This window comes from Pollachius pollachius (assembly GCF_949987615.1).
Source record: "Pollachius pollachius genome assembly, chromosome: 20".
Lineage (NCBI taxonomy): Eukaryota > Metazoa > Chordata > Actinopteri > Gadiformes > Gadidae > Pollachius > Pollachius pollachius.
Window position 1 is genome coordinate 13,825,867 of NC_136953.1, and position 27,455 is coordinate 13,853,321.

The 27,455-nt window shown below is 51.2% G+C and overlaps 1 protein-coding gene across 1 annotated transcript in view; it reads left to right on the forward strand.

Moving 5' to 3' along the window:
* Window positions 1-733: 733 nt before the first annotated feature.
* The window catches only part of LOC307090878 (zeta-sarcoglycan-like), a gene marked incomplete at both ends in the record, with an annotated part of 28,925 nt that continues 2,203 nt past the window's right edge, over window positions 734-27,455 (forward strand). The window contains 6 exons of the mRNA XM_079757676.1: window positions 734-772; window positions 10,222-10,413; window positions 13,008-13,109; window positions 19,627-19,714; window positions 21,445-21,567; window positions 22,164-22,236. Of these exons, the coding sequence (XP_079613802.1) occupies window positions 734-772; window positions 10,222-10,413; window positions 13,008-13,109; window positions 19,627-19,714; window positions 21,445-21,567; window positions 22,164-22,236 (617 nt within the window). The remainder of the gene's footprint in view (window positions 773-10,221; window positions 10,414-13,007; window positions 13,110-19,626; window positions 19,715-21,444; window positions 21,568-22,163; window positions 22,237-27,455) is intronic.

Here is a 27,455-nt window from a genome sequence, read left to right on the forward strand (position 1 = left end):
GCACTATAACATGGTTAAGTTGTAGTTGTACCATCATTCCAGTAGGGTGCAACAGCCTATCACATAATGGCAACACCCAGACATATTTCCGTTTCAGTGAGCCAAAAGAAAGCAAATCAAAAAATACATTTTTTATTCTTTGACGCTGCATTAGTTTACAAGGGGAACTAAAACTATGTAATCAACCACTGTCTGGAGGGAGACTGCTTCTGTAAATGCGAGACGTGTTACTTTGGGGGATAATTGGGGGACAGTAGCGATGCCGACGCTTCCCACGCACTATGTTGGAGTGAGTGTAGGGAGTTGTTCGCGTATTTCGTGCTGACAATCACTTCTTCTCGCGATGTGGCCAACGTGAACGGTAAACCACCACCCCGGATCACCAAAAGTGTGTAATTGTATCGACCCATCGATTATCGGCGAGTTGTTGGAACAGTGTGGGGGTGTCGCGCGCGGCCTCGGCATCCAATCCTCTGATGACACCGCGCACGCGGCGGACGCACCTGGCAGTGGCCGCGCGCTCCGCACTCACCACGAGGCGCGCGGGGCGAACTACCTCAACGACGCACTGGTTCGAAAAGCTAATGTTCATTTTTTACGCGCTTTGATTGGACGTCCAATTGGGGATTGTTTTCCAAAATGGCAACGGAGGAATGCCCCTGTCGGGGTTTATTATTGACGCTCAGCGAGGGGCAACTTTTAGTCCAGTGGAGGCGGAGGGGAGACCAGTAACATGGAGGAGACCACCACGCTGGACATCGAGACCCTGAAGGTAGGACTACAGTTTGTGATGGTTTAAGTCGCTTTCATTTAAATGAAAGTATGATTTTGATAAATTAATGGCGAAAAAAAACACCTTTTTTTTTTTTTTTTGCAAAGTTCTGAGAGCAGACACGTTTGTGATTAATGTTATTGGGGCCATTTCCGAAACCGTTTCTACTGTTGTTGTATTTTAATTGCAAAGTCTGCTTAGAAAATATGAAGGAAAGGGAAAAAAAAACATATTTAGCATTGTGTTGCTATTTGTTAAATGACTTACCCCTCCAAATAGGAGACTTCTACGGTGCTCCTTGAACGCAACAGGTGTAACGTTGACCCATCATTTTCACCCGCAAAAAAGTATAGCAGGATCAAAACACGGATCCACCCAGAACATTCACTCATTCATTTATTAATTCATTCATTAGAGATCATCTTATTCACACGAGTTCCTTCGTCTAAGGTGGATCAGCTCTTGGTACACATCTTTCAATTGTGATATTATTATTCTAATATTTTGATAGGTCTTATTGAGGTGTCGGTTGCTTATACAGCAAACCCACTCTTTCCCTTCCAGTCCATCCATCCATGTTTAGAAGTGTTGGTTGGTCGTTATGAACTGGGTCGAGTCAACATCTTAGCAGACCAGAAATAATTTCCGTCTGCAAATTGAAAAAAATTGTGTGGCCATTATGAGGATAAACCTTTATTAAGGATCATGGTGATCACCCTCAGAGGCGTTGGGGAGTCTTGACTAGACTCTGTGTGTGTGTGTGTGTATGTGTGTGTGTGTGTGTGTGTGTGTGTGTGTGTGTGTGTGTGTGTGTGTGTGTGTGTGTATGTGTGTGTGTGAGAGAGACACACTGGTGAATGCAAATTGCATCCCTAGTCTCCGCTCTTAAAAGACCCTGCTGGCTCTCAGGACTCACTAGGGATTATCAAATGATGCCTGTACCACGCAGAACATTGTCTATTTACATCGAAAATTCCCTTTTTTTTCGAAACACCCACAACATGGGAAATTCAGCAAGCCGGTCATTTATTAAAATATGGCATGAATAGCCAAAATATATTGGGCTAATTTCCACTGTGCCGCCTCGGTTTTTATCAGTTGTTTTGGGCCATTGTTTACTCCAAATATCTCCCTTGTGTCAAATAAGCAACAATTACATGTTTGTTACAAGGTCACTTTGCAGCACAAGTTAACTGAATATAATTTCAGTAACCATATTCTGCACTGGCATGGGCTCAATATCCAATATCCACTTGCAGTGTGGGTGTCAGTGAATGCTAAATATAAGTACATATTGAATGTGAATATTTGGTTTTTTTAATTTATAATCCAGCACAGGATTGGACAAAACATGAAGTGCTGGGTACAATGCAGTCTCTGGAAGTAGTCTTTTTTCATTTTTCTCCATTGTACTTGATTAATTGGAGGTATTGTGTTTCTTCTTTCTTCTTCACGCCCGCCTACTCTCTTTGTTGTTGCCGCCCGGCGTCCATCTTTTGAGGCTTTCCAGGAAAAAGTCAATCTGGACAGCAAAATATTCGCAGTGATGTGGAGAGCTATCGCCGCGGGGGCCCGTGTTCTGATTGAACGAGAGAGAAAGAGAGAGAGAGAGAGAGAGAGAGAGAGAGAGAGAGAGAGAGAGAGCTCATCTTCAGTGTATGAACAGAGAGAGAGAGAGAGAGATGCAGAGAGAGAGAGTACGAACAGAAAGAGAGAAAGAGAGAGAGAGAGAGAGAGTGAGAGTGAGAGACCCTTCAGTGTATGAACAGAGAGAGAGAGAGCGCGAGAGAGACCCTTTCAGTGGTGTGACCTTAATGGAGATCTTTCATCTCTCCGCTGCGGCGCTCTGGTGTCCATCCCCTCCTGTGTCGCCTCGCGCTAAGTGCTCCGCCATCCGCGGGGACGCCGAAAGGGCAGCCTCACACGAGCAAAGTTCAAACCATCGACGGGAACCCCGCTCCCGTTGTGTCCCCCGCACGCAAGCAGACGGGGCCGCCCAAATTGGATTCAGCCTTTTCAGCGATGGCCGACCGCGATGGTCGCCGGCGGCGTTCTGAGAGGCCGGGCGCTAAACCACCGCCGCCGCCGCCGCCGCCTCTGATGGAAAACAACCGCGGCATGAAAGGGCTCCGCCCGACAGGCCACAGTGACTGGCATGCGTCGACGTCGCCCCTCCCCCTCAACCGCTGTTTGATTCTCTTAGTTGTTGTGCTCCTCTCACTCTACTGTCAACAATGAAAGCAGACGCTCCATTACAATGGAAACACCTGATCTGGTAAATATGTCATACCGCTGGCCTGAATCAGTCCATCGCCGCCCCCCCCCCCCCCGCTCTGACACCCCCCACTGAGAGCTGGGGGGGCTATTGTACAGTCGGGGGGGACGCAACGCAGGGAGAGGGGGAGGGACCAGGGAGGACAGGATGACGGGTATATGTATGCACAGTCATTAACGCACACGCCGTTTTTTTATCCAATGTTTTTCTACCGCCAGCCTCGTGGGACCACCCCCACCAGCCCACCACCACCACCACCACCACCGCCAAGTGAGGGAGCGTCCGCCGATGGCGCTGATTAACGTGATCAGACGCAATGAACGTCTCATTTTCTTTCATTAAGCGGTCGGCCTCCTCATCCATGTTTTGCTGCCGCTGCAGCATCACATCAGCGTTTGATCCCCCCCCCCCCCCCCCCCCCCCCCCATACTCCCCCCCCTCCTCCTCCTCTTCGGTAATTGGTGAAGATGAGGCTCGCTGGCAGAGCAAAAAGAAAAGGACTGCTAGGTAATTGCAAGCCCTGGCTCCGTCAGTGGAGTACGTTCACAAGGCTCTGAAGACCTTTTCCCCGCCATTCCCCGAAGCATTTCTGTTCCGGAGAGAAACGGGCTGATCTCAGAACCCATTTATTCATCAAGACGATGGGACAAAGTAGCCTGTTCATGCGAACCCAGTGCATGTGTTATGGAAGCGCTGTAGGCACAGTAGTAGTAACATCTCTTGGACCTTTTTCCTCCCACTGCCTATCTCCGTGGAGCCGCTTTGTGTTATGACTGCTTGGAGATAAAAGTTAGTTAGCAATGTGAATACGCTCGGAATAGAATGGGCTACAAGGCAGGAGTTGTCAGATACAGTCAGCTGTAGGAAGCTATTGAATTGGGTTCCCTTTCAAAGGCTACGGGGTGATGTTTTGTCCTTTTTTTCAGGAAAAGGAAAAACCACAACAACGTCAAGGATACATGCTTTGTTTTCCCTGAAACGCACAGCTGCTTTTGAAAGAATTGCGTTTTGATGCTTGGTCGCATTGATGTTCCAAGCTAAGCATCCTGCAATCCCAACTCTGTCGTTGCACTCTGTTCTTTGGGACTGTCTGGTTCGCTTTGCGGAGGACTGTGTCTACCAGATCCGCCCTCACCCCCCTCCTGTGCCTGATGGGCATAGTGCAAAGTGCACGCCCTGTCGGCGAGGACTCCGCCGCGGCACATCATCCGCGACCGGCCCAATGTGGAACGACACCTGCGATGAGGTCCCCGCCCCACACCACACACTCCTCTTTGGACTCAGTGCAGTGCAGTGCAGTGTAGGGTTTAGAGGGTGGGCCCCGGGTAATGTATGCATTAAAAACCCTGCAAAGAGATCACGTTCAGCGTGATCAACCGGTTGCTGGGAACTCTGGGTTGCCATAGAAATTACAAGTGAAGTTTCCCCCCTAGCAACAGTGGATTAGAAATAGACTGTAGATGCCTTGCCCCGGTCGTCTTGGCACTGCAGTCGAGCTCAAAAGACTTTGGTTGTGCGCCATATGTTTCTATTTTAGCGTGAAATAGTATTGATTCGCCCGTAGATGGTCTTATCACATCCCCTGTTGTGTGGAGATGATGTGCCTTAGTATGGTAATTTCGACTGTCTGGGTCCCTCGAGATAAGATTGCGTACGTCTATCATCGTCGATGGGAGCGCATAGAAGCAATTCCGCGAGGCCCCTCGTGTGAAATGACAACCGTGGGAATGCTGGCGCAACAGGTTGTGACACCATCAAAGCAACCAGGAAGGAAGGGGGTTCAGCCAATAGAAAGTGGTCCCTCGGGGTCTTCCGCTCCCGGGACTCCCATCGCCGTGCCTCCGGTGCCACGCCCGCCCCCCCGCTCATCCTTTCCTACCCCCCCCCCCCCCCCCCCCCTCCTCACGTCTCAACGTATGAGCGGCGAGATTGGAATCTGGAAGCTGACATTTCTGGGCCAGCGAAGGCTCTGGAGTCAAAACATCCCACGGAGAGACGTCTGTCCGTGGGTGACGGGGTCTGGCCCCTTCCCGTCAGAGCGCAGGAGTCGCTGCTCCTCGAGGAGCGCCGGCTCCACGACGGAGGAGGAGACGTTGTAAGCCTTTTCCTGGCGGAAGCCTCTTCTTTGGGATGCATTATTTAGGCTCATTGTCTGCTAATATTACTCGGACCGAATGTGAACGCTGCCACGTTCGTTCAGCGTCCTGCTGAGTGTCTGTGGGATGGGTCCGCAGTTTCCCCCCTTATAACTTAACGCACGCTTGGTTGATTTGGGGATTCAAGAACTAGAGCTTGTTCAGCCGGTACATGGCATTGCATCAGGATATTCCTACTAAAGTGTGGACAAAAGAGTTGCGTGCTTTCATTAATAATTGCATTTGTACACGCATTAAAAGCGTGCTTCAGTTAAATGCATACTTTAAAATGATATCAATTATTAATGACGTGCACTTCGACTTATAGATTTAGGTTTGCAGATCATGTGCGTGCGGCCCGTTACTGTTGTACTTTCGTTCAAAGCCAGGGGATGCTTCGTCTTTCCATCCATCGATTTCTAAAGCCACACTGTGATGCCAGAGGGCGGTCCTGTCACCTTCTCCGCTGGAAGGAGAGACCGTTCGGCTCAGAGAGCTCAGGGTTGTCACGATGCTCAATACCCGGCAAGCAGTGGGGCGCTGTGCTATCGACAGACCGTGGTTTGAATAAACCTTTGAAGTGGAATGAGATGGAGTCGGGGTTATGTTGGACGGGTCGGGGGGGGGGGTTCCCATGCCTTTTTAGGCTCCTCTTTTCAGCCTGAACCGTGGGATACGCCTCGCTTATCAGCCATGCAGCGTAATCTGCATCGATGGCTGGACGGTGGGAGCGAGGCCATGCTTGCCACGGCCCGCCACCCTGTCGTCCCGCGTGGCTGGAGAACAGCGGCCGGCGATACGCATGCGCTCACACATACGCCCCTCGGACTGGTCCCGGATCAGGGGGCGAGCTTTTACATTTAAGCGTCACATCATCGGGTCTCACACCTCAAAGAAGGGGGACTTTGGGGATGCATGCACTCACTCACCGATGGTTGATCGATGGATTGGTATTTTTTCTGTAGCCTAACTTTTGTATTTTAGCCTCATAGATCGTTGGGTCTAACGTCTCGAAGGACCCACACTTTCAGGACGCATACAATGGCTCACTGATGATTGATATATGGGTATACTTACGGACATATTTCCGTAACTTTTGTATTTCGTAATCACAATCGGGTCTCATACCTCAAAGAACATATACCATGTACCTAAAACACATTTTAGGTACACACACTCACCTACCGATGATTGATATGTGGTATCAGTCCATCGCCGCCCCCCCCTTCACGCCCCCCACTGAGAGCTGTGGGGGCTATTGTACAGTCGGGGGGGACACAACACAGGGAGAGGGGGGAGGGAACAGGGAGGACAGGATGACGGGTATATGTATGCACAGTCATTAACGCACACGCCGTTTTTTCACCCAATGTTTTTCTACCGCCAGCCTCGTGGGACCACCCCCACCCCCCACCACCACCACCGCCAAGTGAGGGAGCGTCCGCCGATGGCGCTGATTAACGTGATCAGACGCAATGGACGTCTCATTTTCTTTCATTATGCAGCATCACATCAGCGTTTGATCCCCCCCCCCCCCCCCCGTGTGTTTATAATGTTGTCTGATTCAGTTGCACTATTTCTGCAGTGTTCCTTTTCGAGCGCAAAGCGCAAAAAAACAACAACACGTGGGCTACGGCCCAGCGGGCGCACGATGGATCCCCCACCCCACTGCTGGGTTTAAAATGGGCATGGAGGCATATAATCTTCGCCCACCTCTCCCCATCACCGTGCCTTGACAGATTCAGGGCTTTGGGTCTCGTGTCCATGTGTCAGCAGTCCTAGCATCAAGCTTCGGATTGGACAATGTTTGTGCTGGCTGGGATTCTCAGAAGGGAGGGAGGAACGGGTAAGCTGGGGCTTACAGGGAGAGGTAAAAATAAATTATTTGTGTAAAGGTTGCTGTGTTACTTACTAATGATGCGCGTACGTGGAGGCCGTGGTGGGCAGGGGAAGCTTTGGTTCGTTATCAAAGAAAAGTTATCGCATCAAACCTGACCTTTAGGTAATTGATAGGTACGTTTGTTGTCATTTAGTATGCTCAGTCGTGGGATTCTCTCTCGCCGCCGAGCTAATTCAATTGATTATTCAGTTACAGGTTGTTAGCTAATGGCTTTTTTTTTTGCCACAGCGCATATGATTGGTAATTAGCCATACTATAAATAGACGGTTTAATGCCAACTCACTTTTGAAAGTGACTGATGAGCGACAGATCCGCCATGAGTCTCGAGGTGTCTTCTCATTTCCTCGGCGTGTGAAGGCAGGACACCGTTGCTTTAAAGTGCGGCCCCCATGGTAACCGTGTTAAGAAAATCTCTGTACTCAGATAACCTTGTCCGCCGAGACCGGTACATGATGGATCACTCTGCCATTCGCTCAGATTCTGAGAGTGTGTGTGTTTGTGTTTGTGTGTGTGTGTGTGTGTGTGTGTGTGTGTGTGTGTGTGTGTGTGTGTGTGTATGAATGTGCACAAAAGCATCCATACCTACCTACCAACCCTAGGATGATAATTACCGAAAAGACGTTTCAGCCAAGCGAATAATTTCAATGATAAAGCACAACTTTTAGTGGTTCGTTCCCTTTTCTTTTGAGAAATAAATCACACGCACTCACCCATTATGTGAGTGAAGGCTGTTTTATGAATGTTTTATTGAGTCGTATACTTGTTTACTGCTATTGTCATCTGTCGCTCTGCCCTCCATTCCAGTGGAACAACTTTTGGTTGCAAGTTGTAAATAATAAATCGTAAATGTTAATTGTGGTTGAGGTTTTTACAGTTCTGCTCCCACAGATGCCATTGTACTCTTTCCACACAGAGCTGTCGTACTAGGATGAACACAGATGTTCAACTTCCCCCATCACGTCAATATTTGATACGTTCGCATTAATTGTGCCCCGTTAACCAGTTCACACAGTAAACGGTTACTTCTCTGGCTGCATACATACTGGGTGGTTACTGCCGGTTACTGTAATAGATGTCTTTACTTTGCAGTGAGGAGTCCTTGTTTAAATATCAGAGCATCACACTGCAGACCGTCTATTCCATATGCAAAATAGCTTAACTTTATCGGACTATGACTTTATATCTATACTTTATATCTATATACATTTTATCCTACCACTCGATATATCAATCAATATATCAATATATCAATATATGAGTGAGCGTGTGCGTGTGCGTGTGCGTCCCTGATAACGTTCTGTGTTCTGGGAGGTGTGAGACCCAATGATGTGAGGCTAAAAATGTGAGTTGATAAGATGATATAAAACCAACAACCCTTTAAATGTAAGGTAACTCATATCTCGCCGACTCATATTGTCGTGTTCTTGAAGAAAGTAGTTAAATCCGGGTCGCTTTTAACTCACTTTATTTGTTAAAGTATTTCGGTATGGTAACTATGAAGCAAAAGGAGGGAATTGTATTGAACGCGCGTGGAGAGAGATACCGCAGAGCTATCTTCCAGCCCCGGGGGGCTTTCCCCGGGGCTCTCAACGGAGCTGCCATATGTCTCTGACCTCATCTGACTCTCGCTCCCCGTTTGTATCAAGTAGGCGTGGCCTATGAAGTAGGCGTGTCCTATGTGAAGTGGGCGTGGCCTATGTGACGTATTGGCTCCGGCTTCCTCACCTGTCTAAAGGTGCTGCCATCTGTGGCTGGAGTAGTTATTGCAGCTTATATGTTGGTCCTGCTCCCTTTGTGGCTATGTATAGTAATTACAGCTTATATGTTTGATCCTGCTTCCTTGGGGCTATGTGGAGGTAATGCAGCTTGTGTGTTCGATCCTGCTTCCTTGTGGCTATGTGGGGGCAGCTTATGTGCTTAAAATACATAACAATATCAACACTACAAAGTGGTACAAGATCCACCACCCGAGCAACGCCAAAACGCAATTGCAGTATCCACTTCCGCAGAACATCTTTAGCTCAGACTGCTTTCTCAATAAAAGGGACAAAGTTATGGAACTCACTGCCAGACCACTTGAAACGGGTATCACTACATTTTTCACATTCAAAAGAAACACAAAATTGTGGCTAATTTAGCAACAATCTTGCTCTCATATTTCGTTTTTACACTGTGCTCTCTCTGTATGTCTTATTTTCTCTTCCATTTATCTCACTTCCATTTTCATTTTCCTATTTTTAATAATGTTAATTTGTATTATTATTTTAAACCAAAAGCCCTACTAGGGACAAGTGTCGTGAACTAGCTTTGGCTAAAACCACTATGATGCATACATCCGATGACTGTTTCACACTTATCTATGTTTTTGTCCTATCCGTCTCTAACCTAAATAATATCGGTAACTGGTGTAAGCAGAATAAACCACTCCGGCCTTTCCCGTTATTTTCCAATAACGGAATACTTGCGGTGACGCGGCCGAGGCGAGTGAGAGGAAGCTTGCCACCGTCGACGTCAGCCTGTCTCACACGTTTCTGCATCACGTCACCTTCCACGGGCGGCGTGTGGCGGAGGATGTAGAGCGGGTTGGCTGCTAACAGGAAGGTTGCTATCTCGATTCCCGGCTCCTCCTCCTCGAGCCGTCGCTGAGCAAGACGCCTCGACCTAACTGCCCCCGACGAGCTGCCTGTCGCCTTGCATGTCTGACACCTCCGTCGGTGTGTAAATGTGTGCATGAATGGGTGAATGTGTTGTATTGTGAAGCGCTTTGGGTGGCCACTGGTTAGCGCTGCTTGATTATGGAAAAAATCATAATCACAATTATTTTGGTCAATATTGAAATCACGATTATTCGATTATTTTTGAGGAAAAATGATGTATTTATTCAGCATGCCTCTACCAAAAGCCCTTAGTAACTGAGAACTTTGAAATTTCGTCGTAAAAAAATACACAAAAGGGTCAAAAAGAAAATGTTCAAATCTAAAATAATGTACAGATATGTATCCAGCTGTTCGATTATTTTCGTTTTGTGATCGTTTTACGCTAAAATCGGAGTCGAGATCGAAGCTTGATTATTCGCCCAGCCTTACCACTGGTTAGAGAATGCAGTCCATTTAACATTTACCATTGTCCCCCCGCTCAGGAGCAGTACATCCCCGGGCCCCAGAGCCTGCACCTCCAGAGACCCCCCGTCCCCGATGACGTCATCTACACGGTGGGCCTGTACGGCTGGAGGAAGCGCTGCCTCTACTTCCTCCTGCTGCTCTTCCTGGTCACCATGATCGTGAACCTGGCCCTGACCGTTTGGATCATCAAGGTCATGAACCTGTCCACGGTACGTGCACCGGGCACAGGGTCTACTGGGAACACTGGCCCGTGGCTACTGGGAGGTCTTCAGTGCGGATGATGTGGAGAACAATGTTGGGGTTTAAAAGGGCTGGGCAGTGTTGCCAGATCGGGGCAGATTTCCCCTGCCAATCTGGCAACCCTGGCTGCACTGGGGGTGGGTTTGTTTTGTTGGTTGGGCCAGATTTCCCTGCGCAATCTGGCAGCCCTGATTGCACTGGGGTTGGGTTTTTTTTTTGTTGGTTCAGCAAGATTTCCCTGCACAATCTGGCAACCTTGGCTGCAGCGCGCTGCAGCCAGGGTTGCCGGATTGGGTAGGGAAATCGGGCCCAATCTGGCAACACTAGGGGTGGGTTTGTTTTGTTGGTTACGTGATGGGTTGAGATGAGGCTGAGGTACCGACGCCTGGGATAATGTTGTGAGAGTGTGTGCGTGGATGATGGCATGTTGAGCCGTCAATGTGCGACAGGTGTGCAGCCTCACTCAGCCCCATAGTCCAATCAGACCAGCCGTCATCCGCTCACATTCACACAAACCAAATACGCAGTTGTGGATCACAATGCACTCCAACCAACCAGCTGAAACATGCTTTCTGTTTTCAGCATGCTGGGTTTCACACCAAAAACGATGCCAGTTAGGCTTTGGTGTTTTTCTTATCTAACGTCGGGAGTTATTGACCCGTGGGAAAGCTGCTTCACAGATAAACTGCTGCAGGTCCTGGCTCCGGCAGTTGAATGTTTGTAAAATGGAAAATGCCTCAAATTGAATCGCTAAGGTTTAAAAAGGGCGCCTCATCAAAACTTTAATTTTGGGCGCCGTTTATATAGGTCAAGTATAGATTAACGTAAATGTAATGAAATGGAATCCCAAACGTGACCTTAATACGCAGAGGAATAAATTGTATTTTACGGTCCACCCGTTTTCTTTTCAATAAGGAGATCTAGTTTTCTGTGTTTGGATGCGCTGCGGGATTACAGACGGGGCCAGCTGACTCCGCAGCAGGGGGGATCTGACAAGCCAAGACCCAGCAGCCCTGTGACCCATCCAGCGCCTTAGCCGCAGGCTACCGCTTTGTCAACACACTCTCGATGACAGCTCACACCAACATCCCCCCCCCCCCCCCAAACCACTCGAGTGGGACAGATTTCCTGACCATCTCTAGTGGTCACCCACCAGTAACACCTCCCACCTCGCCCCCCCTCCCTCCCTCTATCCCTCCCTTCTTCCCTCCCTCCATCCATCCCTCCCTCCCTACCTTATTCCCTCCCTCCCTCCCTCCCTCCCTCCCTATCTCCCTTCTTCCCTCCCTCCCTCCCTTCTTCCCTCTAACCCTCCCTTCTTCCCTCCCTCCATCCATCCATCCCTCCCTATCTCCCTTCTTCCCTCTCTTCTTCCCTTCTTCCCTCCCTCCCTCCCTCCCTCCCTCCCTACCTTATTCCCTCCCTCCCTCCCTATCTCCCTCCCTCCCTCCCTCCCTCCCTCCTCATCAGTGTGTGACGCGCGTCACCAGACAGCGTGGTGGGGGCCCCCCGTGGGGCCCACGTCCCCGCCTCCCCGTCCCTGGGGGACCCCGGCGGTCTAATAACAGCTCTGTCGCCCCCCCCCCCCTCCCAGCGGGCTGGTGATAGCAGAGGCGGGGGTGTTTTGTTTGTTCTTTGATTTCATGTCTGGCGATCCCACTAATGGGTATCGCTCGACCATTACTCCGGGCGGCCTGTGAGTCCTCGCTCCAGGACACCTCATCGGGCTCTGCAAAGGGGATCCATCGACGAATCGAACGCCACGCGACATCATCCACCCCCCCCCGGCCCCCCCCCCCCCCCCCCCCCCCCCCCCCCCCCCCCGGCCCGCGTAGTGATCGGCACTAATATGTGATTTCCGTTTCCCTTCTCCGTCGCTCCCGCCGTCCAGGGCGCTGCTGTCACTTCGCTCACCTACCCATCACTCCGCGAGCGAGTGCGTCCGCCGTGCCTGGCGTCCCCCCTCTCTCGTGGTCCACTGCCTCTGCGTGACATTTCCTCCCAGAAGCACGAGACGGGAATCTCCTGTGATTAAATGTCACAATGATTCCCGTCAGAATCTCAGTTTGGGTAGTGTGCGTGCGGGGCATTTGTGCGTGTTTGCTTTGTTGTGAGTCACCGGTAACAATCGCCGATGTGGCGGTTGGGTGGAGGAGCCGCGCATAGCGGCGTTAGGTAAATTCTCCGCCCCGGTGGATAAAACGCGGTTCGGGTTTGATGTGCTCTGGGGGTAGCGGTGATAGGACAGAGTGAGGAAGAATTTAGCATTTACACAGCCAGTGGCCACTCAAAGCGCTTTCACAATATTGCCGTACATTCACCCTTTCATGCAAATGCCCAGTCACACAACAGCGGGGGGGTCAACCAAGCAAAGGCGACAGCCAGCTCGTCGGGAGCAGTTTTGATCAGGGACACCTCGACCCTCGGCCAGGAAGAGCCGGGGATCGAACCAGCATCCTGCCGGTTACCAGCCGACCCACTCTACCTGCTGAGCCACACTCAGCCTATCAGAGGGGCTGGTTAATGTCGCTGTTAATGGACTCGTTGTGGTTTTATGTCGCAGGGCGGAATGGGGAACCTCCAGCTGAGCCAGGACGGGATCCGCCTGGAGGGCTTCTCCGAGTTCCTGCTGCCGCTCTACGTGAAGGAGATCCAGTCCCGGAGGGTACGTCAAAAACCAACCCAACCCCCACCCCGAGTGTTGCCAGATTGGGCCCGATTTCCCCTCCTAATCCGGAAACCCTGGCTGCAGTGCTCAGATTTGGGCGGGAAATCGGGCCCAATCTGGCAACCCTGCCAACCCCTTTACACTCCGCATAGCCACCCCTCACCGACCTCCTCGCGTCGGGTGGGTGAATGGACGGGTCAATGATCCCCCCCCAAGAGATAGACAAAGCAGAGATGAGCTGATGGGATCTCGACTGTGGATCAGCCATGATTCACAGCGGGAGGCTTATGGAAGGAACTTCAATGTTCGATCTCTGCACTTCCACCCTTACTCTCTCGCCCCTCTCTCTCTCTCTCTCTCTCTCTCACTCTCAACCCTCTCTCGCTCTCGCCCCTCTCTCGCTCTCCCCTCTCTCGCTCGCTCTCTCTCTCTCTCCCTCTCTCTCTCTCTCACTCTCGCCCCTCTCTCTCTCTCTCGTTCTCTCTCGCTCCTCTCTCGCTCTCTTCCTCCATCTCACTGTCTCCCACGCGGCACACAGGCTCGTCCACACACACACACACACACACACACACACACACACACACACACACACACACACACACACACACACACACACACACACACACACACACACACACACACGCGCACACGCACACTAACACACACGCCCCGTCCTCGGCGTGACGGCGTGTTCGTTCCGCCCGGCGTGCTCTTCCTCATTTCCTGTTGTTCCTCCCCGCGGCGCGCTATCTGGGCCCCCCCATCGGCGGGGGGGCGGTAATGGGCTGCCTCAGCCCGGCTGCCGAGCGCAGAGCACACGCAACCCTGCCGGAGATCACACACCATCACAGGGAGACCAGGGCTCCGCCGCGCTGTGTTTCCAATCAACGCCCACGCCGTAAACCCCCCCCTCCTCCTCCTCCTCACTCCTCCTCCTCCTCCTCCTCCTCCTCCTCCCCCACCTCACCCCTCTCTTCCTCCTCCTCCTCACCTCTCTCCTCCTCCTCCCCCACCTCACCCCTCTCTTCCTCCTCCTCCTCCACCTCCTCCCCCCTCCTCTGATGTGCCGGAGATTACCCAGCACAGCTCCAGCGTTGCGTTGGCGCGCCGCGCTGTTGTTCCTGGTTCCTTCTCTTTCTGATACCTACTTATACCCCAATAAAACGTACCGCCAGCAGTTGTCGGAAATCGTTTCCGACTTTTTTTTGTCAATAGCCGCCCGCCACCAGAAGAGCAATTCCGGCGACCGGAGACGAGATTCAAGACGAGATTTATTCCGGTTTTTTATTCGATAGTTTGGGTTCCAAATGCGTTCAGCCGGTTGCGGGTTGGAAAAGTGTGAGCAATTTGCCGCACCAGATTGAAAGTTTTTTCATTCCGATGACGACTATTCGGGGTACTTTGGGCTTTGATTGAAAACGGGACATTTATTTAAATTAACGACGGCAGTCGTTCAGCGGGTGCGACCTTCTCGTAGGCGCGCGATTAAAAGAAGGAGAGGCATTAGTTCTAATAACGTTTAGTCAAAACCAAACGCATTACCTCACGTTCTTCCTGAGAACGAGGCTGCGCACACATACACACACACACACACACACACACACACACACACACACACACACACACACACACACACACACACACACACACACACACACACACACACACACACACAACCACACAAACACACACACCGCACAAGGGCACCCTTATCGGCGAACAGCAGAGAGAGAGAGATTGAAAGAGAGAGAGAGGGAGAGAGAGAGAGAGAGAGAGAGACACACACACACAGAGACACACCGAGACACACACAGAAAGACACACACACACACAGAGAAACAGAGGGACACACACAGCACCAGCGGGTGATGTGACACGCTGGCTCGATATCCCTCCACCTGAGGCGACGTGTCGGGCGCACGGCGAGCTGGGTGGGTGTGTGTGTGTGTGTGTGTGGGGGGGGGGGGGGGGGGGGGGGGGGGGTCATGTATTACGGCGTGTATTGACGAGCGGAAGGGCCGTCGCCTTACGAGAGCTTGGATATCCTCTGCCGATCCATAAGCCGCTTTCTGTGACGGCTGCGGATACGCACGACCGCCCATAAGCGATATCAAGGCAGCGAGGTCCGGCGGGGACATCAGGGCTCATCCCGGAAAATGTTGTGCGTCAATACTTCTTTCTCCCTACTTTTTAAGGAAGGAGAAAGTAGCCGTCGGAGTCGTCAACCGGCAACCAGTACGGGTTGCTCGGCTCGGATTGGCGTTTAAAATATGCTATCATAAAATCCCAAGGGCCAATATTGGATGTCAACATGGAGCAGTATCAAAGATGCCAAGTATTAAATTAAATCTGCTCAGGTTTTTGCATATTTGACACGCAAGATGTTTCTGGTGGAGATTGCGCGCATTGTCCACAGTGTTTCATCATCCCTCCTGACATACGTTGTTCACAAGTCGTTCGCCGCTGTTTACCGTAGGCGTTTTGGCCCGCGCCCGGCGAATAATAATGTGATCAGGCGGTGGGGGAATGAACCGACAACCCGTCTGTCTCTCGTTGTTGTGCTAACGTAGGTGTCTTTATTCATGCAAATCCTCCCCGTTTCATACGGGTTCTACAGATGGTGACCTTGTTGGTACGGGGGAGGGCCTGGGGAGGATGCAATATTCCACCGTTAAATTCATGAATTTTATTGATGCATTCTTTTTGTTGATGATGGAGGATAGCCACGGCGGGAAACAGTCTGAGACTTCGGACGTTTGTGTCCTGTGTTCGACACAAATAGCTGCTATTACTGTTCTAAAAATAATTAACGATCCCTAGCGCAGACTTATGTCACGTTAATGTGTTTAACAAAATACACACGCAGACACACACACAAAAAACTGAATCGGTGTAATAGCTTTGCCATTGTTCTCTTTCATGTTATGCGTTGTTTGTTAACTAATTTTTATCGCAGCCGCTCTAAAGAAATCCTGCACTCTGCCCTCCGGCCTTCATGTCCATGTTTACCAAAAGTAAGAATAAAGGCGGACCACCACCGCCCAGACCGCGATGGACTCCCACCCTGGGCCCGGAGCACGTTTAAACAGACTTAATGAGACTCCCTAGTCTCCCCGGCGGCCCTGACTACACTCTGATGTTACTTTATCCCTGCTTCAATCAGTACCGGGTTGCATATAGAAACACTGCGCTGCTCCACACACTCTGCTGCCAAGGATTGATTTTTCCTCATTCTCTTCGTCTTTTGTCCGCCCTAATCATCAGGTTACGACCGCACTGCGATAAACCGTCGCTGGCGCGCTGCCCACCAAAAGATAGCTTTGGGGGTCTAAAGGTGACGTTCTTGGAATGTGGGGTCCCCGGCACCCCTCTGATGATGTCAGAGCAGAGGTTCTCCGTGCTCTGGTGGCGAGGCTCCCAGCAGCCAGGGGGTGGTTTATATCCTACACATCCGTACAGCTAATCACCCGGAAGCACCTAGCTAAGAGCGCTTAGTGTGCGGTCCTGCAACTTCTGATTGCATCTGTTTTCCTCATCCAGTGTGTGATACGTCGGAAAGGGAAAACCGACCCCCATCTTGTTTTTTTTGTCTATATTGGAGTCACATGCACACATATACAAATCCCTCCATTACCAGACCTTAAACACTTCTTTCATTATAGCTTTTGATCTTTTGGATATCGTTTGGATTGGTGTAATAGCAACAGGACTGGATCAAAAACACGTTCACTGAAATAGTTTTTCTTCAAATAGTTCAACTGCTCGGCGATTGCTTCACATGAATCATTAAATATATCGCACACTGCTGGCTGAATCTGATTCCATCCAACTCCAGGTGGGGTCGTGTCTGTGGCACACAGAGAGATGAACGTTAATGACAACAGAAGCCCAGGGATGCTTATAATGACGATGATGGCAACATGAAGGGTCAGTTGACTGTGGTCTGCGTTGGTGCCGGATGCTCTCCTGGTGTTTTTAAAGGGCGGCTCACGGATAGCACGCTACAGTCTTATTCACAAGGGGACTGGTAACCATTAAGAAACAGTGGAAGAAGTGGGAGGACTGAAGTTAGTTCATGTTGAAACTTCAGACGTTTAACGGTTTGTAGCTGAATGTAGGCTGTAAGAAATTTGGGTTCAAAATTAATATGCTTAGTTTGGTGTGGTAATGAAAGCTCCGCTAATGAACTTTTATTACAATCCCACTATTACTATGTGGGGTTTATTTCATTTAATTTCAGTGTTGGTATGCAAACAGTTACGTGCCACTTGAGACGCTGATGAAAAGGACAAAAGGGAAATTACGGCTGCTGTTTGTTTTGATGACTATAACAAAGACCAAGTTATCTATTTCGATGAAGTAACTTTTCTTTGTGCTATTGTCAATTACGTGACATTGTTTGAGTTAACGCTAATGAAGCAACGTACAAAGAGAGAAATCTGAGACGCTATCGTCAGCACTGTTGACATGTCTACCGGGAAGATACATTATTTGTTTTGCTCTGCTAGAACAGTCCAATGAAATCATGAATTGTCTTGTAATTAAAGCGTTTGATATCAGCCAAAGACAAGATGGCTCTCCGTGTCATCTCATGATATTACAGTAACCCAATCCCAGAGGAAACGCGATCGTGTCTCTGTAACAATAGACAGCTAAAGGGAGCGAAAGAAAAACACAGTAATCGTACACACAGACTAGCACTCTGTCTGGATCCAACCAGAACTAGCGCTATATAGAAATATATGAACAACGCAAGAAAAAATTCAACACCAATATATTTTCATGAACTGTTAGTTTTTTGTGTCAAGGTTTCTTGATCAGTGAACCTGAATCATTATCGAGAACGTACGCTCTTAAATGGGACCCACCCATTTTTTTAACGCCTCTTTGAACCAACGATGACTGCGCCGTCTCGTACCATATCCAACACAAACTCTAGCATTTCCTAAAAGACGAGCAGACGAATCCTCCCGACCGGTCTCAGCCAGCTGGCGGAGGAGTCGCTCACGGCCGGGTCGCCCTTGTCTGTGTATCTTTCTCCGTGCCTTCCCTGGTTTGTTTTATCGTCTGCAAACGCAAACTGCTTCCCCCCCCCCCCCCTTCCCCCCCTTTGTTTCTCAGTCCGTCGGCGTCGGGGGCACCCTCAACCCTGCAACCCACCCCCCTCCCCGCCTCGCTACAAACAACAGACTCCCGCTCTTCACCGCCGCTCTGATCAGCACTTGACCTTGCACAGGTCGACAAGGCAACTTGAAACAGAGATGACGTGTCTGGAGGGAGGGGGGGTGAGGTGGGGAGGTGGGGGGGATGTGTCTCTGCCTCAGCCCCCACAGGAAACGCGCTAAGACACCGGGAAAACTCTTCAAAGCGGTTTGCTTTCAAATCAAGGCAGCTGAAACTTCACACTACTACAGTGCTTTTGGAAGGAGGGAACAAAAACACACACAAGTACACACACACACACACTCTGCACTCAGCGTTTCTGATGTTGATACACGGGGTTGGTGCGCACACACACACACACACACACACACACACACACACACACACACACACACACACACACACACACACACACACACACACACACACACGGGGACCCAGCCATTGGAGCCTTCAACGGTCCCACACCTAAGGACCCTTCCAACCACGACGGATCATTAAGTCAAAGTTTGTGGGTAACTGTGGGTGCCGGTGGGTGAATGAAAGCACTCTCTTGTTTCAAACCGTTGCTTCCGCTAAGTTATGGTTGTTAGGCATTGGTTGGCCTTGGATTGGACGTTTAATGGGACCTCACAGAAATCCATTTTCCGCTTTTGATTAGACACACACACACATACAAAGTATTTTTTTGTGCCAAACAGTCTGTTTTTGTTTACCCAATCGGCTGAGCCCACTTCTTTAAAGCGACACTTTGATCCAAATTCATGGCGTGTCGCACAATCAGGCAGAGTGAAAAAAACAACAATATATTGGTTCTGAGCAATAAAGTGGAAGTGGAATCATCTCGTTCTCTCTCTCTCTCTCCCTCCCTCCTTCCCTTCTTACCCCTCTCCTCCCTCCCTCCCTCCTCCCTTCTCCTCTCCCTCCATCCCTAATCCTCCCTCCCTCCCTTCTTCTCCCTCTCCCTCCCTTCCTCCCTCCCTCCCTTCCTCCCTCCTCATCTCCCTTCCTTCCTCCCTCCTCTCCCTCCTTTCCTCCCCCGCTCCCTCCTCCTCCCTCCCTCCTCCTCTCCTCCTCCTCTCCCTTCCTCCCCCTCCTCCCTCCCTTCATCCCTCCCTCCTCCTCTTCCTCCAACCCTCTTCCTCTCCCTCCCTTCCTCCCTCCCCCTCTCCCTTCCTTCCTCCCTCCTCTCCCTCCTTTCCTCCCCCGCTCCCTCCTCCTCCCTCCCTCCCCCTCTCCTCCTCTCCCTTCCTCCCCCTCCTCCCTCCCTTCATCCCTCCCTCCTCCTCTCCCTCCAACCCTCTTCCTCTCCCTCCCGTCCTCCCTCCCTCCCCGCCCTCTCCCCCAACAGGACGGTGCCTTGGTGTTGCGGTCGGAGAGGAACGTGACACTGAACGTCCGAAACAGCCAGGGCCATCTCACGGGCCAACTAACCGTGGGTGAGTCTTCGCAGAGCGTCGTCGTTAAGTTGCTTGTTTGTGTGCGTACCAACTAGGAATGAACGATTTGGGGAAACAATCTAATAGAAATTATTTCCAATATTGTCATTGCGATTTAGCGAATTCTCTTTTTAAAGTGCCTTATGTTCTGTATTATTCACATAACAAGCAATAAATCCTTCTATAGTATGACCGACAAGATTGGAAGCAGTCAACATATGTCTGCTCTTTCCTTTAGGCCAGGCCGATGTGTTGAGATGAATAATGCATGAATTGATATTATAAAATCTTTATTTATCTATTGAATTGTAAAAGAATAATAAATACGAATCTTGCTGATCTCCAGTCAGTATTAGTAACAAATCACACAAAAATCTTTTTTATTAATCGCAGCCTTTGCGAATTGCAAATTGCGAATGAAAATCACAACATCATAAGAATAAAATTCTCTGTGAGAAGCCTCCAAGTGATTCCGAGACGAGGGTCATTTGGTGCCCTGTGGGGAGAAATTGTGGATTGTGTTCTCGAAACCGCGGTCGTAATTACAGCAGTAATTGATATTGGAGCTCGCGGGAGGTCTGCTCTCATTGGACGAGAGCGCGGTCAACTCATTGTTCTGCTCGTCACTCGGTCGTTGAGTCTGCCGGCACATGACCAATTACCGGTTTAATGGACGGAGGAAGTTAATTAACCGAGACTGCGTTTGAACGTTAGAGCCTGCGGTAGGAGCTCGCCACAGCGACCACCTGTAGGCAACCCTGGGCGAGACGCCCTCACCCCTACCATCTGCTTAATGACACGCTCCTACAAATCCAATTAGCCCCAGCGCGAGTGGGTCTGCCAAATGACCACCACCGGCTAACAAAGTAAACAGACCGGTGTGTTCCCCTGTTCTCCTGATATCCTCCAAAGCAATGCCCTGGCTGGGGTGCGTATACACACACGCGCACGCACGCACGCCCGCGCACACACACACACACACACACACACGCTTGAAGAACAGACTTCGAATGCGTTCCCCCATTTGTTCTTCATCCCCCCCCCCCGCCCCCTCGACTGCTGAGGCAGACTGCAGAACTCGGCGGTTATGTAACCAAACGGGGCGCCAAGGGAGGAAATCAGGGCATCTTGCCCGAGGACATACACCTGGAGGGCTCCCACGCTGAATCCTTAACAGCCGAATCAAGGTCAACCCCCTCCCCCCCACCCGCTCACCGCCTTCCACCCCCCCCCCGACATGATCTCGGCCCCCGGAGTTTAATGGGGGCCGTACGCCCGGGGCCCCCACGATTCAGGAAACGGGGCCGAGCGTGTTGAAAGCGGGCCCTCTGCAGTTATAGAGGCCCCCGGGGTAGTCACGGGACTTCTCGATTATGGGAAAAAAAAAAACGATTATTTTGGTCAGTATTGAAATCAGGATTTATTCGATTATTATTATTTGAAAACATGATGCCTTTATCCAGCATTTCTCTCCAAAAAACACTTTGTAACAGAGGACTTTGACATTTCCCCTTAAAAAAAAGTTAAAATAGAAAATGTTCAAATAGAAAATAATGTATCCAGCTGTTCTGCATTTCAATAAAACATAAAATAAATATAAGAAATTAAAAAGAAACACTTCAAGTCAATTATATTATCTTGGAAATCATTAGACCCAGAAATTGAAATCACGATCAAATGTGGTTAATTTCACTGCCAGGTAGTCATGGTGATGTCGTCCCCCCCCCCAGGGTCGGACTCTGTGGAGGCCCAGTGCCGGAGGCTGGAGGTCCGTAGCCGTGCCGACGGCCAGCCGCTGTTCAGCGCCGATGCCGACGAGATCCGCATCGGGACCAAGACCTTCACCGTCACGGGTAAGGGCCACGGCCCCCTAGACCACGCCCCCATGGCCACGTCCCCTCGACCAAAGCCTCGACCACGGACACACCCCATTGACCACGCCCCCATGGCCACATCCCGTAGACCACGCCCCCATGGCCACGCCCCCTCGACCACGGACACACCCATTGACCACGCCCACTAGACAACGCCCCCATGACCACGCTCCCTCAACCATTACCGCAACCCCTAGACCACTCCCCCATGGCCACACCCCCTAGACCACGCCCCCATGGTCACACCCCCTAGACCACGCCCCCATGGCCACACCCCCTAGACCACGCCCCCATGGCCACACCCCCTAGGCCACGCCCCCACGGCCACGTCCAAGGCCAACCTTCCAAACAGTCGAGGCGGAAGTTAAATTCAGTAGAATAGAGAAGAGATTATAGTTCATAGAATATCTTAATTAATTTTTTTAAAAAAATAGGCTTTAGTTTTTTTGTAGTTGTTCGATTTCTTTCTTCTTCTTTAGCAGTTTAGGAATAGGTTGGAGCTCATGCAATTCTTTTTTTTACATTTATTTTAATAACAATTTTTACTTGGTTTATTTCCTTGGCTCCGCCGCCAGGGTCGGAGGGCGCCGTGTTCCGGCACTCGGTGGAGACGCCGCTCATCCAGTCCAGCGCCTCCGAGGAGCTCAAGTGAGTCTCATTCCCCCCCGCCCCCCTACATGTACCGTACCTGCTCTAACCAGATCAAACCTGTTGGACACGACGGGGATTAACCCTATGGGATGCTCCGGCGACGAAACCAAACGCCTATTAGCACCTCCACGAAGAGGAAAAAGAAATGAGCACCATCGCTCTTCCCGGAACGCCGTGCGTAACCCGCAGCACCTAGCTCCTCATTAGCTCCCGCGGCGCGCTAGCAGCGCACAGTAATTGTTTCTTTCCATCTCGGGGCGCAAGGAGTAACGCAGTGGCCCTTCTCCGGGCGCCGCTCCGGCCCTCGCCGGCCACGCCCCCCGGACCCCCGGCCGTAATGAGGCTCCGCCAGGGGGGAAAACAAGCGAGATTCAGACGCATTACTGCCGGAACGGACCCCCGTCTCCCCCCCGCGCCTGCTCTCGGCCCATTACACAGCCCATAATGAGCGGGGTTCAGAGTCCACCTTGCTGCTTTCTAAAGGGAGGCCTGGGATCAAAGTTGGCAGAGGAGCATGAGTTCTGGCGGCGGTGGATTCCTCCCCCTTCCTCCCCGAGTGACTTGAATGGTGATGAGACGCACAGGCGCCGGCACAAAGGGCTCTCCCTCTCTCTCTCTCTCTCTCTCTCTCTCTCTCTCTCTCTCTCTCTCTCTCTCTCTCCCATTTACTCTCACTCTCCCTCTCCTCATCTCTCTCTCTCTTTCTTCCACTTACTCTTACTATCTCTCTCTCTCCTTCTCCCTCTCCAAATCTATCTCTCTGGTTGTCATCCTCTCCCTCTCCTAATCTCCCTCTCTCCCTTTCTCCCTCTCCTAATCTTTCTCGCTCTCTCTCCCTCCCCCATTCTCCCCCTCTCTCTCTCTCTCTCTTTCGCTCTCTCTCTCTCTCTCGTTCTCCCGCTCAGTGGGGGGGACGGCCATCTGCAATTGGGTCAATATCCCAATGATGTGTGTACAAGCCGCAGAGACGTGGGGGGTGCGAGGCGGCCGACGCTGAAGTGTTTTGGGTTGGGTTAAGCCCAAACCTAATATCGGTGCTTTCCCCTCGCGCCGGGGACCAGAGAGACCCCTCGTCATGGAGTGTCTCCTTCAGTAAGATATCGAGCGCACAGGCGGTAAGAATCGTTTTTTTTTAAGGCTTCTACATTTTCGATCAAGTCCTCAGACCAAATCTGTTTCGGTGTGTTTACCGCGTTGACAAAACCGGACGACGAATTGAGATTCTTAGCGGTTCTTTGTCGGAGATGTAGGGTTCTTGGGGGGTCGGGGTGGGGGGTGGGTGAACGGGGACCGGGCCAAACACGCCGGCCCGTGGGCTGGGTTTGGATCCAGACGGAGGGCACCCCGGGGTGGATGTGGTCTGGATCGCCGGGGCGGGGGTTAAGGGTGCCAAGACACACACAGAGACACACACAGACGCACACACACACAGACACACACACACGCTAGGATCAGAGGCCGGTTCCCCTGGTCCACACAACAGACCCGGGCCCAGCCCCGCAGAGAGACATTTTGATGTCAGGCTGTTGGGAACGACGGCGGGGCTCTGGGCTTTCTGGAGTCTCCGCGACTTTTAATCCACGGCTTGAAATAAAATGAAAATCCGCCGGCAAATCCACCACGTTTCACGGCTCACTCGGTCTGTACGTGACTGGCGAGGACAAATCCAACCTTGACCCTAAACCACACACATTAACCATCGGTAAACCACTGAGGATGGGAGCGATCTGATCCACACACACCCCCCTACACACAAACACCCCCTCCGAACAGATGTCCTCTCCCGCTGTGACGATATTTAAGGCGATGGCTCTCTTTGTGGTGTGTGTTTTAGATTTGACGGTGTGAGCCAGCAGTAATCTGGGAGAGGAACAGAGCAGATCTCGCAATCAAAAGAAATGCACCAGAGATATTCTCTCTCTCGCTCTCTCTCTCTCCCTCTCTCTGTCTCTCTCTCTCTCTGTCTCTCTGTCTCTCTCTCTCTCTGTCTCTCTGTCTCTCTCTCGCTCTCTCGCTCTCTCTCCCCCTCTCTCTCTCTCGCCAGCTCTCATCTCCCGCTCCTACGCTCTGCACATCACTTCCCTCAGTCTCCTCTCTCGCGTTTCTTGTTTTAAATAACGCCTGACTGTGAGTGAGTTTAAGTGCGCCCCACTTTCCTCGCGCTAGACGGTCTAAGCGGCGGCGATTCCCTCGGTCCAGAGACAGCTGAGCCAGTGTGTGTGTGTGCGTGTGTGTGTGTGTGTGTGCCGTAGGGCAGACGGCCGGGCAGTGGGGTGGTGGTTGTGACCCCTCTCTCCACCAGCAGCTGGGGTCACTGCAGGGCCCTGCTCTCCCATCAGAAGTGTGGGCCGCTGCCATCAGCAAGGCGCTGTACACGGTCAATTACGTTCTTAAACACTGTTTGGCCCCCGAGGGCCTCGGACCAAGGCTTTTAAGTGTTAATGGGTACTAGCCGACGGGTCCCTGTCCTTTAGAAACCTCACTATGACGTTCCCCGTTTCCCCCAGCTAAGCCTCCTCTCAGTCCACTTTGACCCAGAGAACGGACGTCTCGGCGTCGGTGTGCACAGCACAACAACACAACACACAATGTTTGCTGCATTTCAAATAGACCCGCTTTTAAAGCTGTCGGGTCAGGGGAGGAGCTGTCCCGAGTTTGACCCACTGCCGAAACCCATAAAGGCCCATTCACGCTGTCCCCCTTCCTGAACCGCCAACCCCCTGCTAGCCTTAGCCTTTTGGGGAAAGCAGTGGCAGCGGCGGTGGCCATGTTCTTATCCATTCCCTCCTCTCCATCCTTATTGAAGAACAACATGTAAAGCACGAGACGGAGGACCGGGGATGAAGCGCTAGCCCGCTAGAACACAACATCCGCGACGGCCGTCTTCAATATGTGAGCATAGTCTCTCATCTCTCATCACACTAATGCATTTCGGCTTCGCGATGGTACAAGCGCTCACTTCAAAAGCCCCCCGGCCAGTGATCTTAGAGGTCCTCCTCTAGCCAATTTCGCTTCATGTCTCCTCCGTCTCAACCTTTCCTTCCTCCAAAGGCCAATGAAGGGTTTTGGATAATTGAACACCGTGCACTGCCATGACAACCGGTGACACCGCGGTCGGCGCTTGATGGAGGAGAACGGAGGGCGTTAGATGGCCACCGCTTCTGGAAACACTCTCGGATAATAATTGCACTTCTTCAGATGGTTATTTGTGCTGTGCGCTGCGAAGGGGTATTTCGTCAGCGGCTGGGAAGTGGTGATGGCTGAGAGGGGGTTGGGAGGCAATGTCAGTGTTCAATGTTTACCCGGTGTCTTTGTGATTGTACCGACGTACAGCACAGATGGCCCTCGCCGCGTTGGACCGCTGCCACGCTGGGTCCACGAGGAGTTTAGCGTCGTGAGCGGAGCGACGCCGCGAGCGCTTCAAAGACCTTGCTCAGGGCGGGGTCTCTCCTGAAGGGCAGAGGGAAGAGGCGCTTTGAAGAACATTTTGCGGTAATCCTGCCATACAGGACGCGGAAGTGCGAGGATGTTGAGTTTGATTTGGAACACGGCCAGATCAACATATGGCCACGGAAGAGCGTGCAGGTGCGATGTCACCTTGCCTAGCGGATGCGCCGTCCTTTGAGATCACGTTTTATAGGAGAACCTCTTCCCAGTGGGATCGATGCATACCCATAACACCAGTTAATACGGTATTTAACCAGTGCCAATTTCTCCTCTTGGCTTGGGAAAAGAGATACCCCTGAAAATAGTTTGCATGGAGAATAATATTTTCTGGTTGCCATGGAATCAAATAAATCCTTATCGCAGACTCTATTTTCTCACTTACTTGTGCTGTCAAAACTAAGTGGCACTTAACTCCATGTAATATGGCACTGTGCGAACCCCTTTCATCCGGCGTGGACATTGACGGACAGACAGACTATTAAAATCGCTGCTTGGAGGCCCTGAGACGTGCTCAGGGGCCCGGAATTGTAACACAGCTGTGCAGAACTCAAGGCACTCACACGACCTGTGCCCTGGAGGAATCGGACGCAGCCACACCTCGCCAGAAGACACACAACAGGTGACATCTGAATCAAAGACTCTTCGCTTAATAGCTTTTAAATGTACTTTTGACGTCACAGTGCGGGGATTAAGAGAGTTTACTTTCTCGGACGGGATATACTGCTTCTGCATGCATCGTTTATTTTCGTTTGGCCTCGAAATTTCCCCAGATTAATTACAGGGTGTGATTTCCCAGAAGGGAGCGTCTTATCTTAATCTATATTGGCTCAAACATGGCGGAGGCATCCGTAGAACAGGGCTAGTAGCGGAAACACGGCCGCTGGCCTGGTGTTTCGGATCACAGACGGTACACTGAACACTGTAGCGGTGTTGGACACAGGTTGATTACCGAAGGCTTGTGTTATCGCCGGGTTGAACTGCAGTCAGTCCACGTAAACATTCAGAGGTACTTAGAAAGTCTGCCGGGGTCCCGAGGTAAACAAACATCTATTTACCGGACTCCTGAAGTTTTTGTTTTCCCTCTGTGTTGACCATCCAATCTGCCGGGGAGAACTCGGTATGATAATAACAACCCCAAAGTTTGACGTGGTTTGTTGCGAAACCCCCATCTGGGACTCTGGGGGTTTTGGCAATTCGCTGAGCTTCAGAAAAACCACTTAGTTTCTGAAGTGATCAAGAGCAACTATGACATGCTGAGGCAACCCTGCGATCGCCACGGTGATGCTGGCTGGTAGTGCAGGCGGTGCCTCGTTAACCGCCGCTCTAATAGGAACATCTACCGCACTCCGACTCACACTGCGGATCGCCTCCGGGCGTTAAACGCATGTGACACACAATGCAGGACGGGCTTTGCCTCCATGTTAAAAGCGTTTCGCTGCGATGGAGGGTCGGTTAGGTTGGCTCTTTCTGAGGCTGATGAACGGACGTGTTTTAACACTTTCCTTGGTTGCTTTTTTCTTTTCTCTCTCTCTGCGGGAGGAGTGACGTCGTGGACGAGCTGATTGGCATGTTGTACCTGATTGCATACCTTCGTCGCGCACGTGCACACACACATTCAGACACACACACACACAGACGTGCGCGTACACACAAGCATCAGTACACGTCGCCTGCGCAGTGTGTACGCCGAGAAGGCTGGTGGCACGTCAGCGGCTTAACGAATGCAGATGAAATTCATCAGCCCCCCCTGGCTGCTTATGATCTGAAAT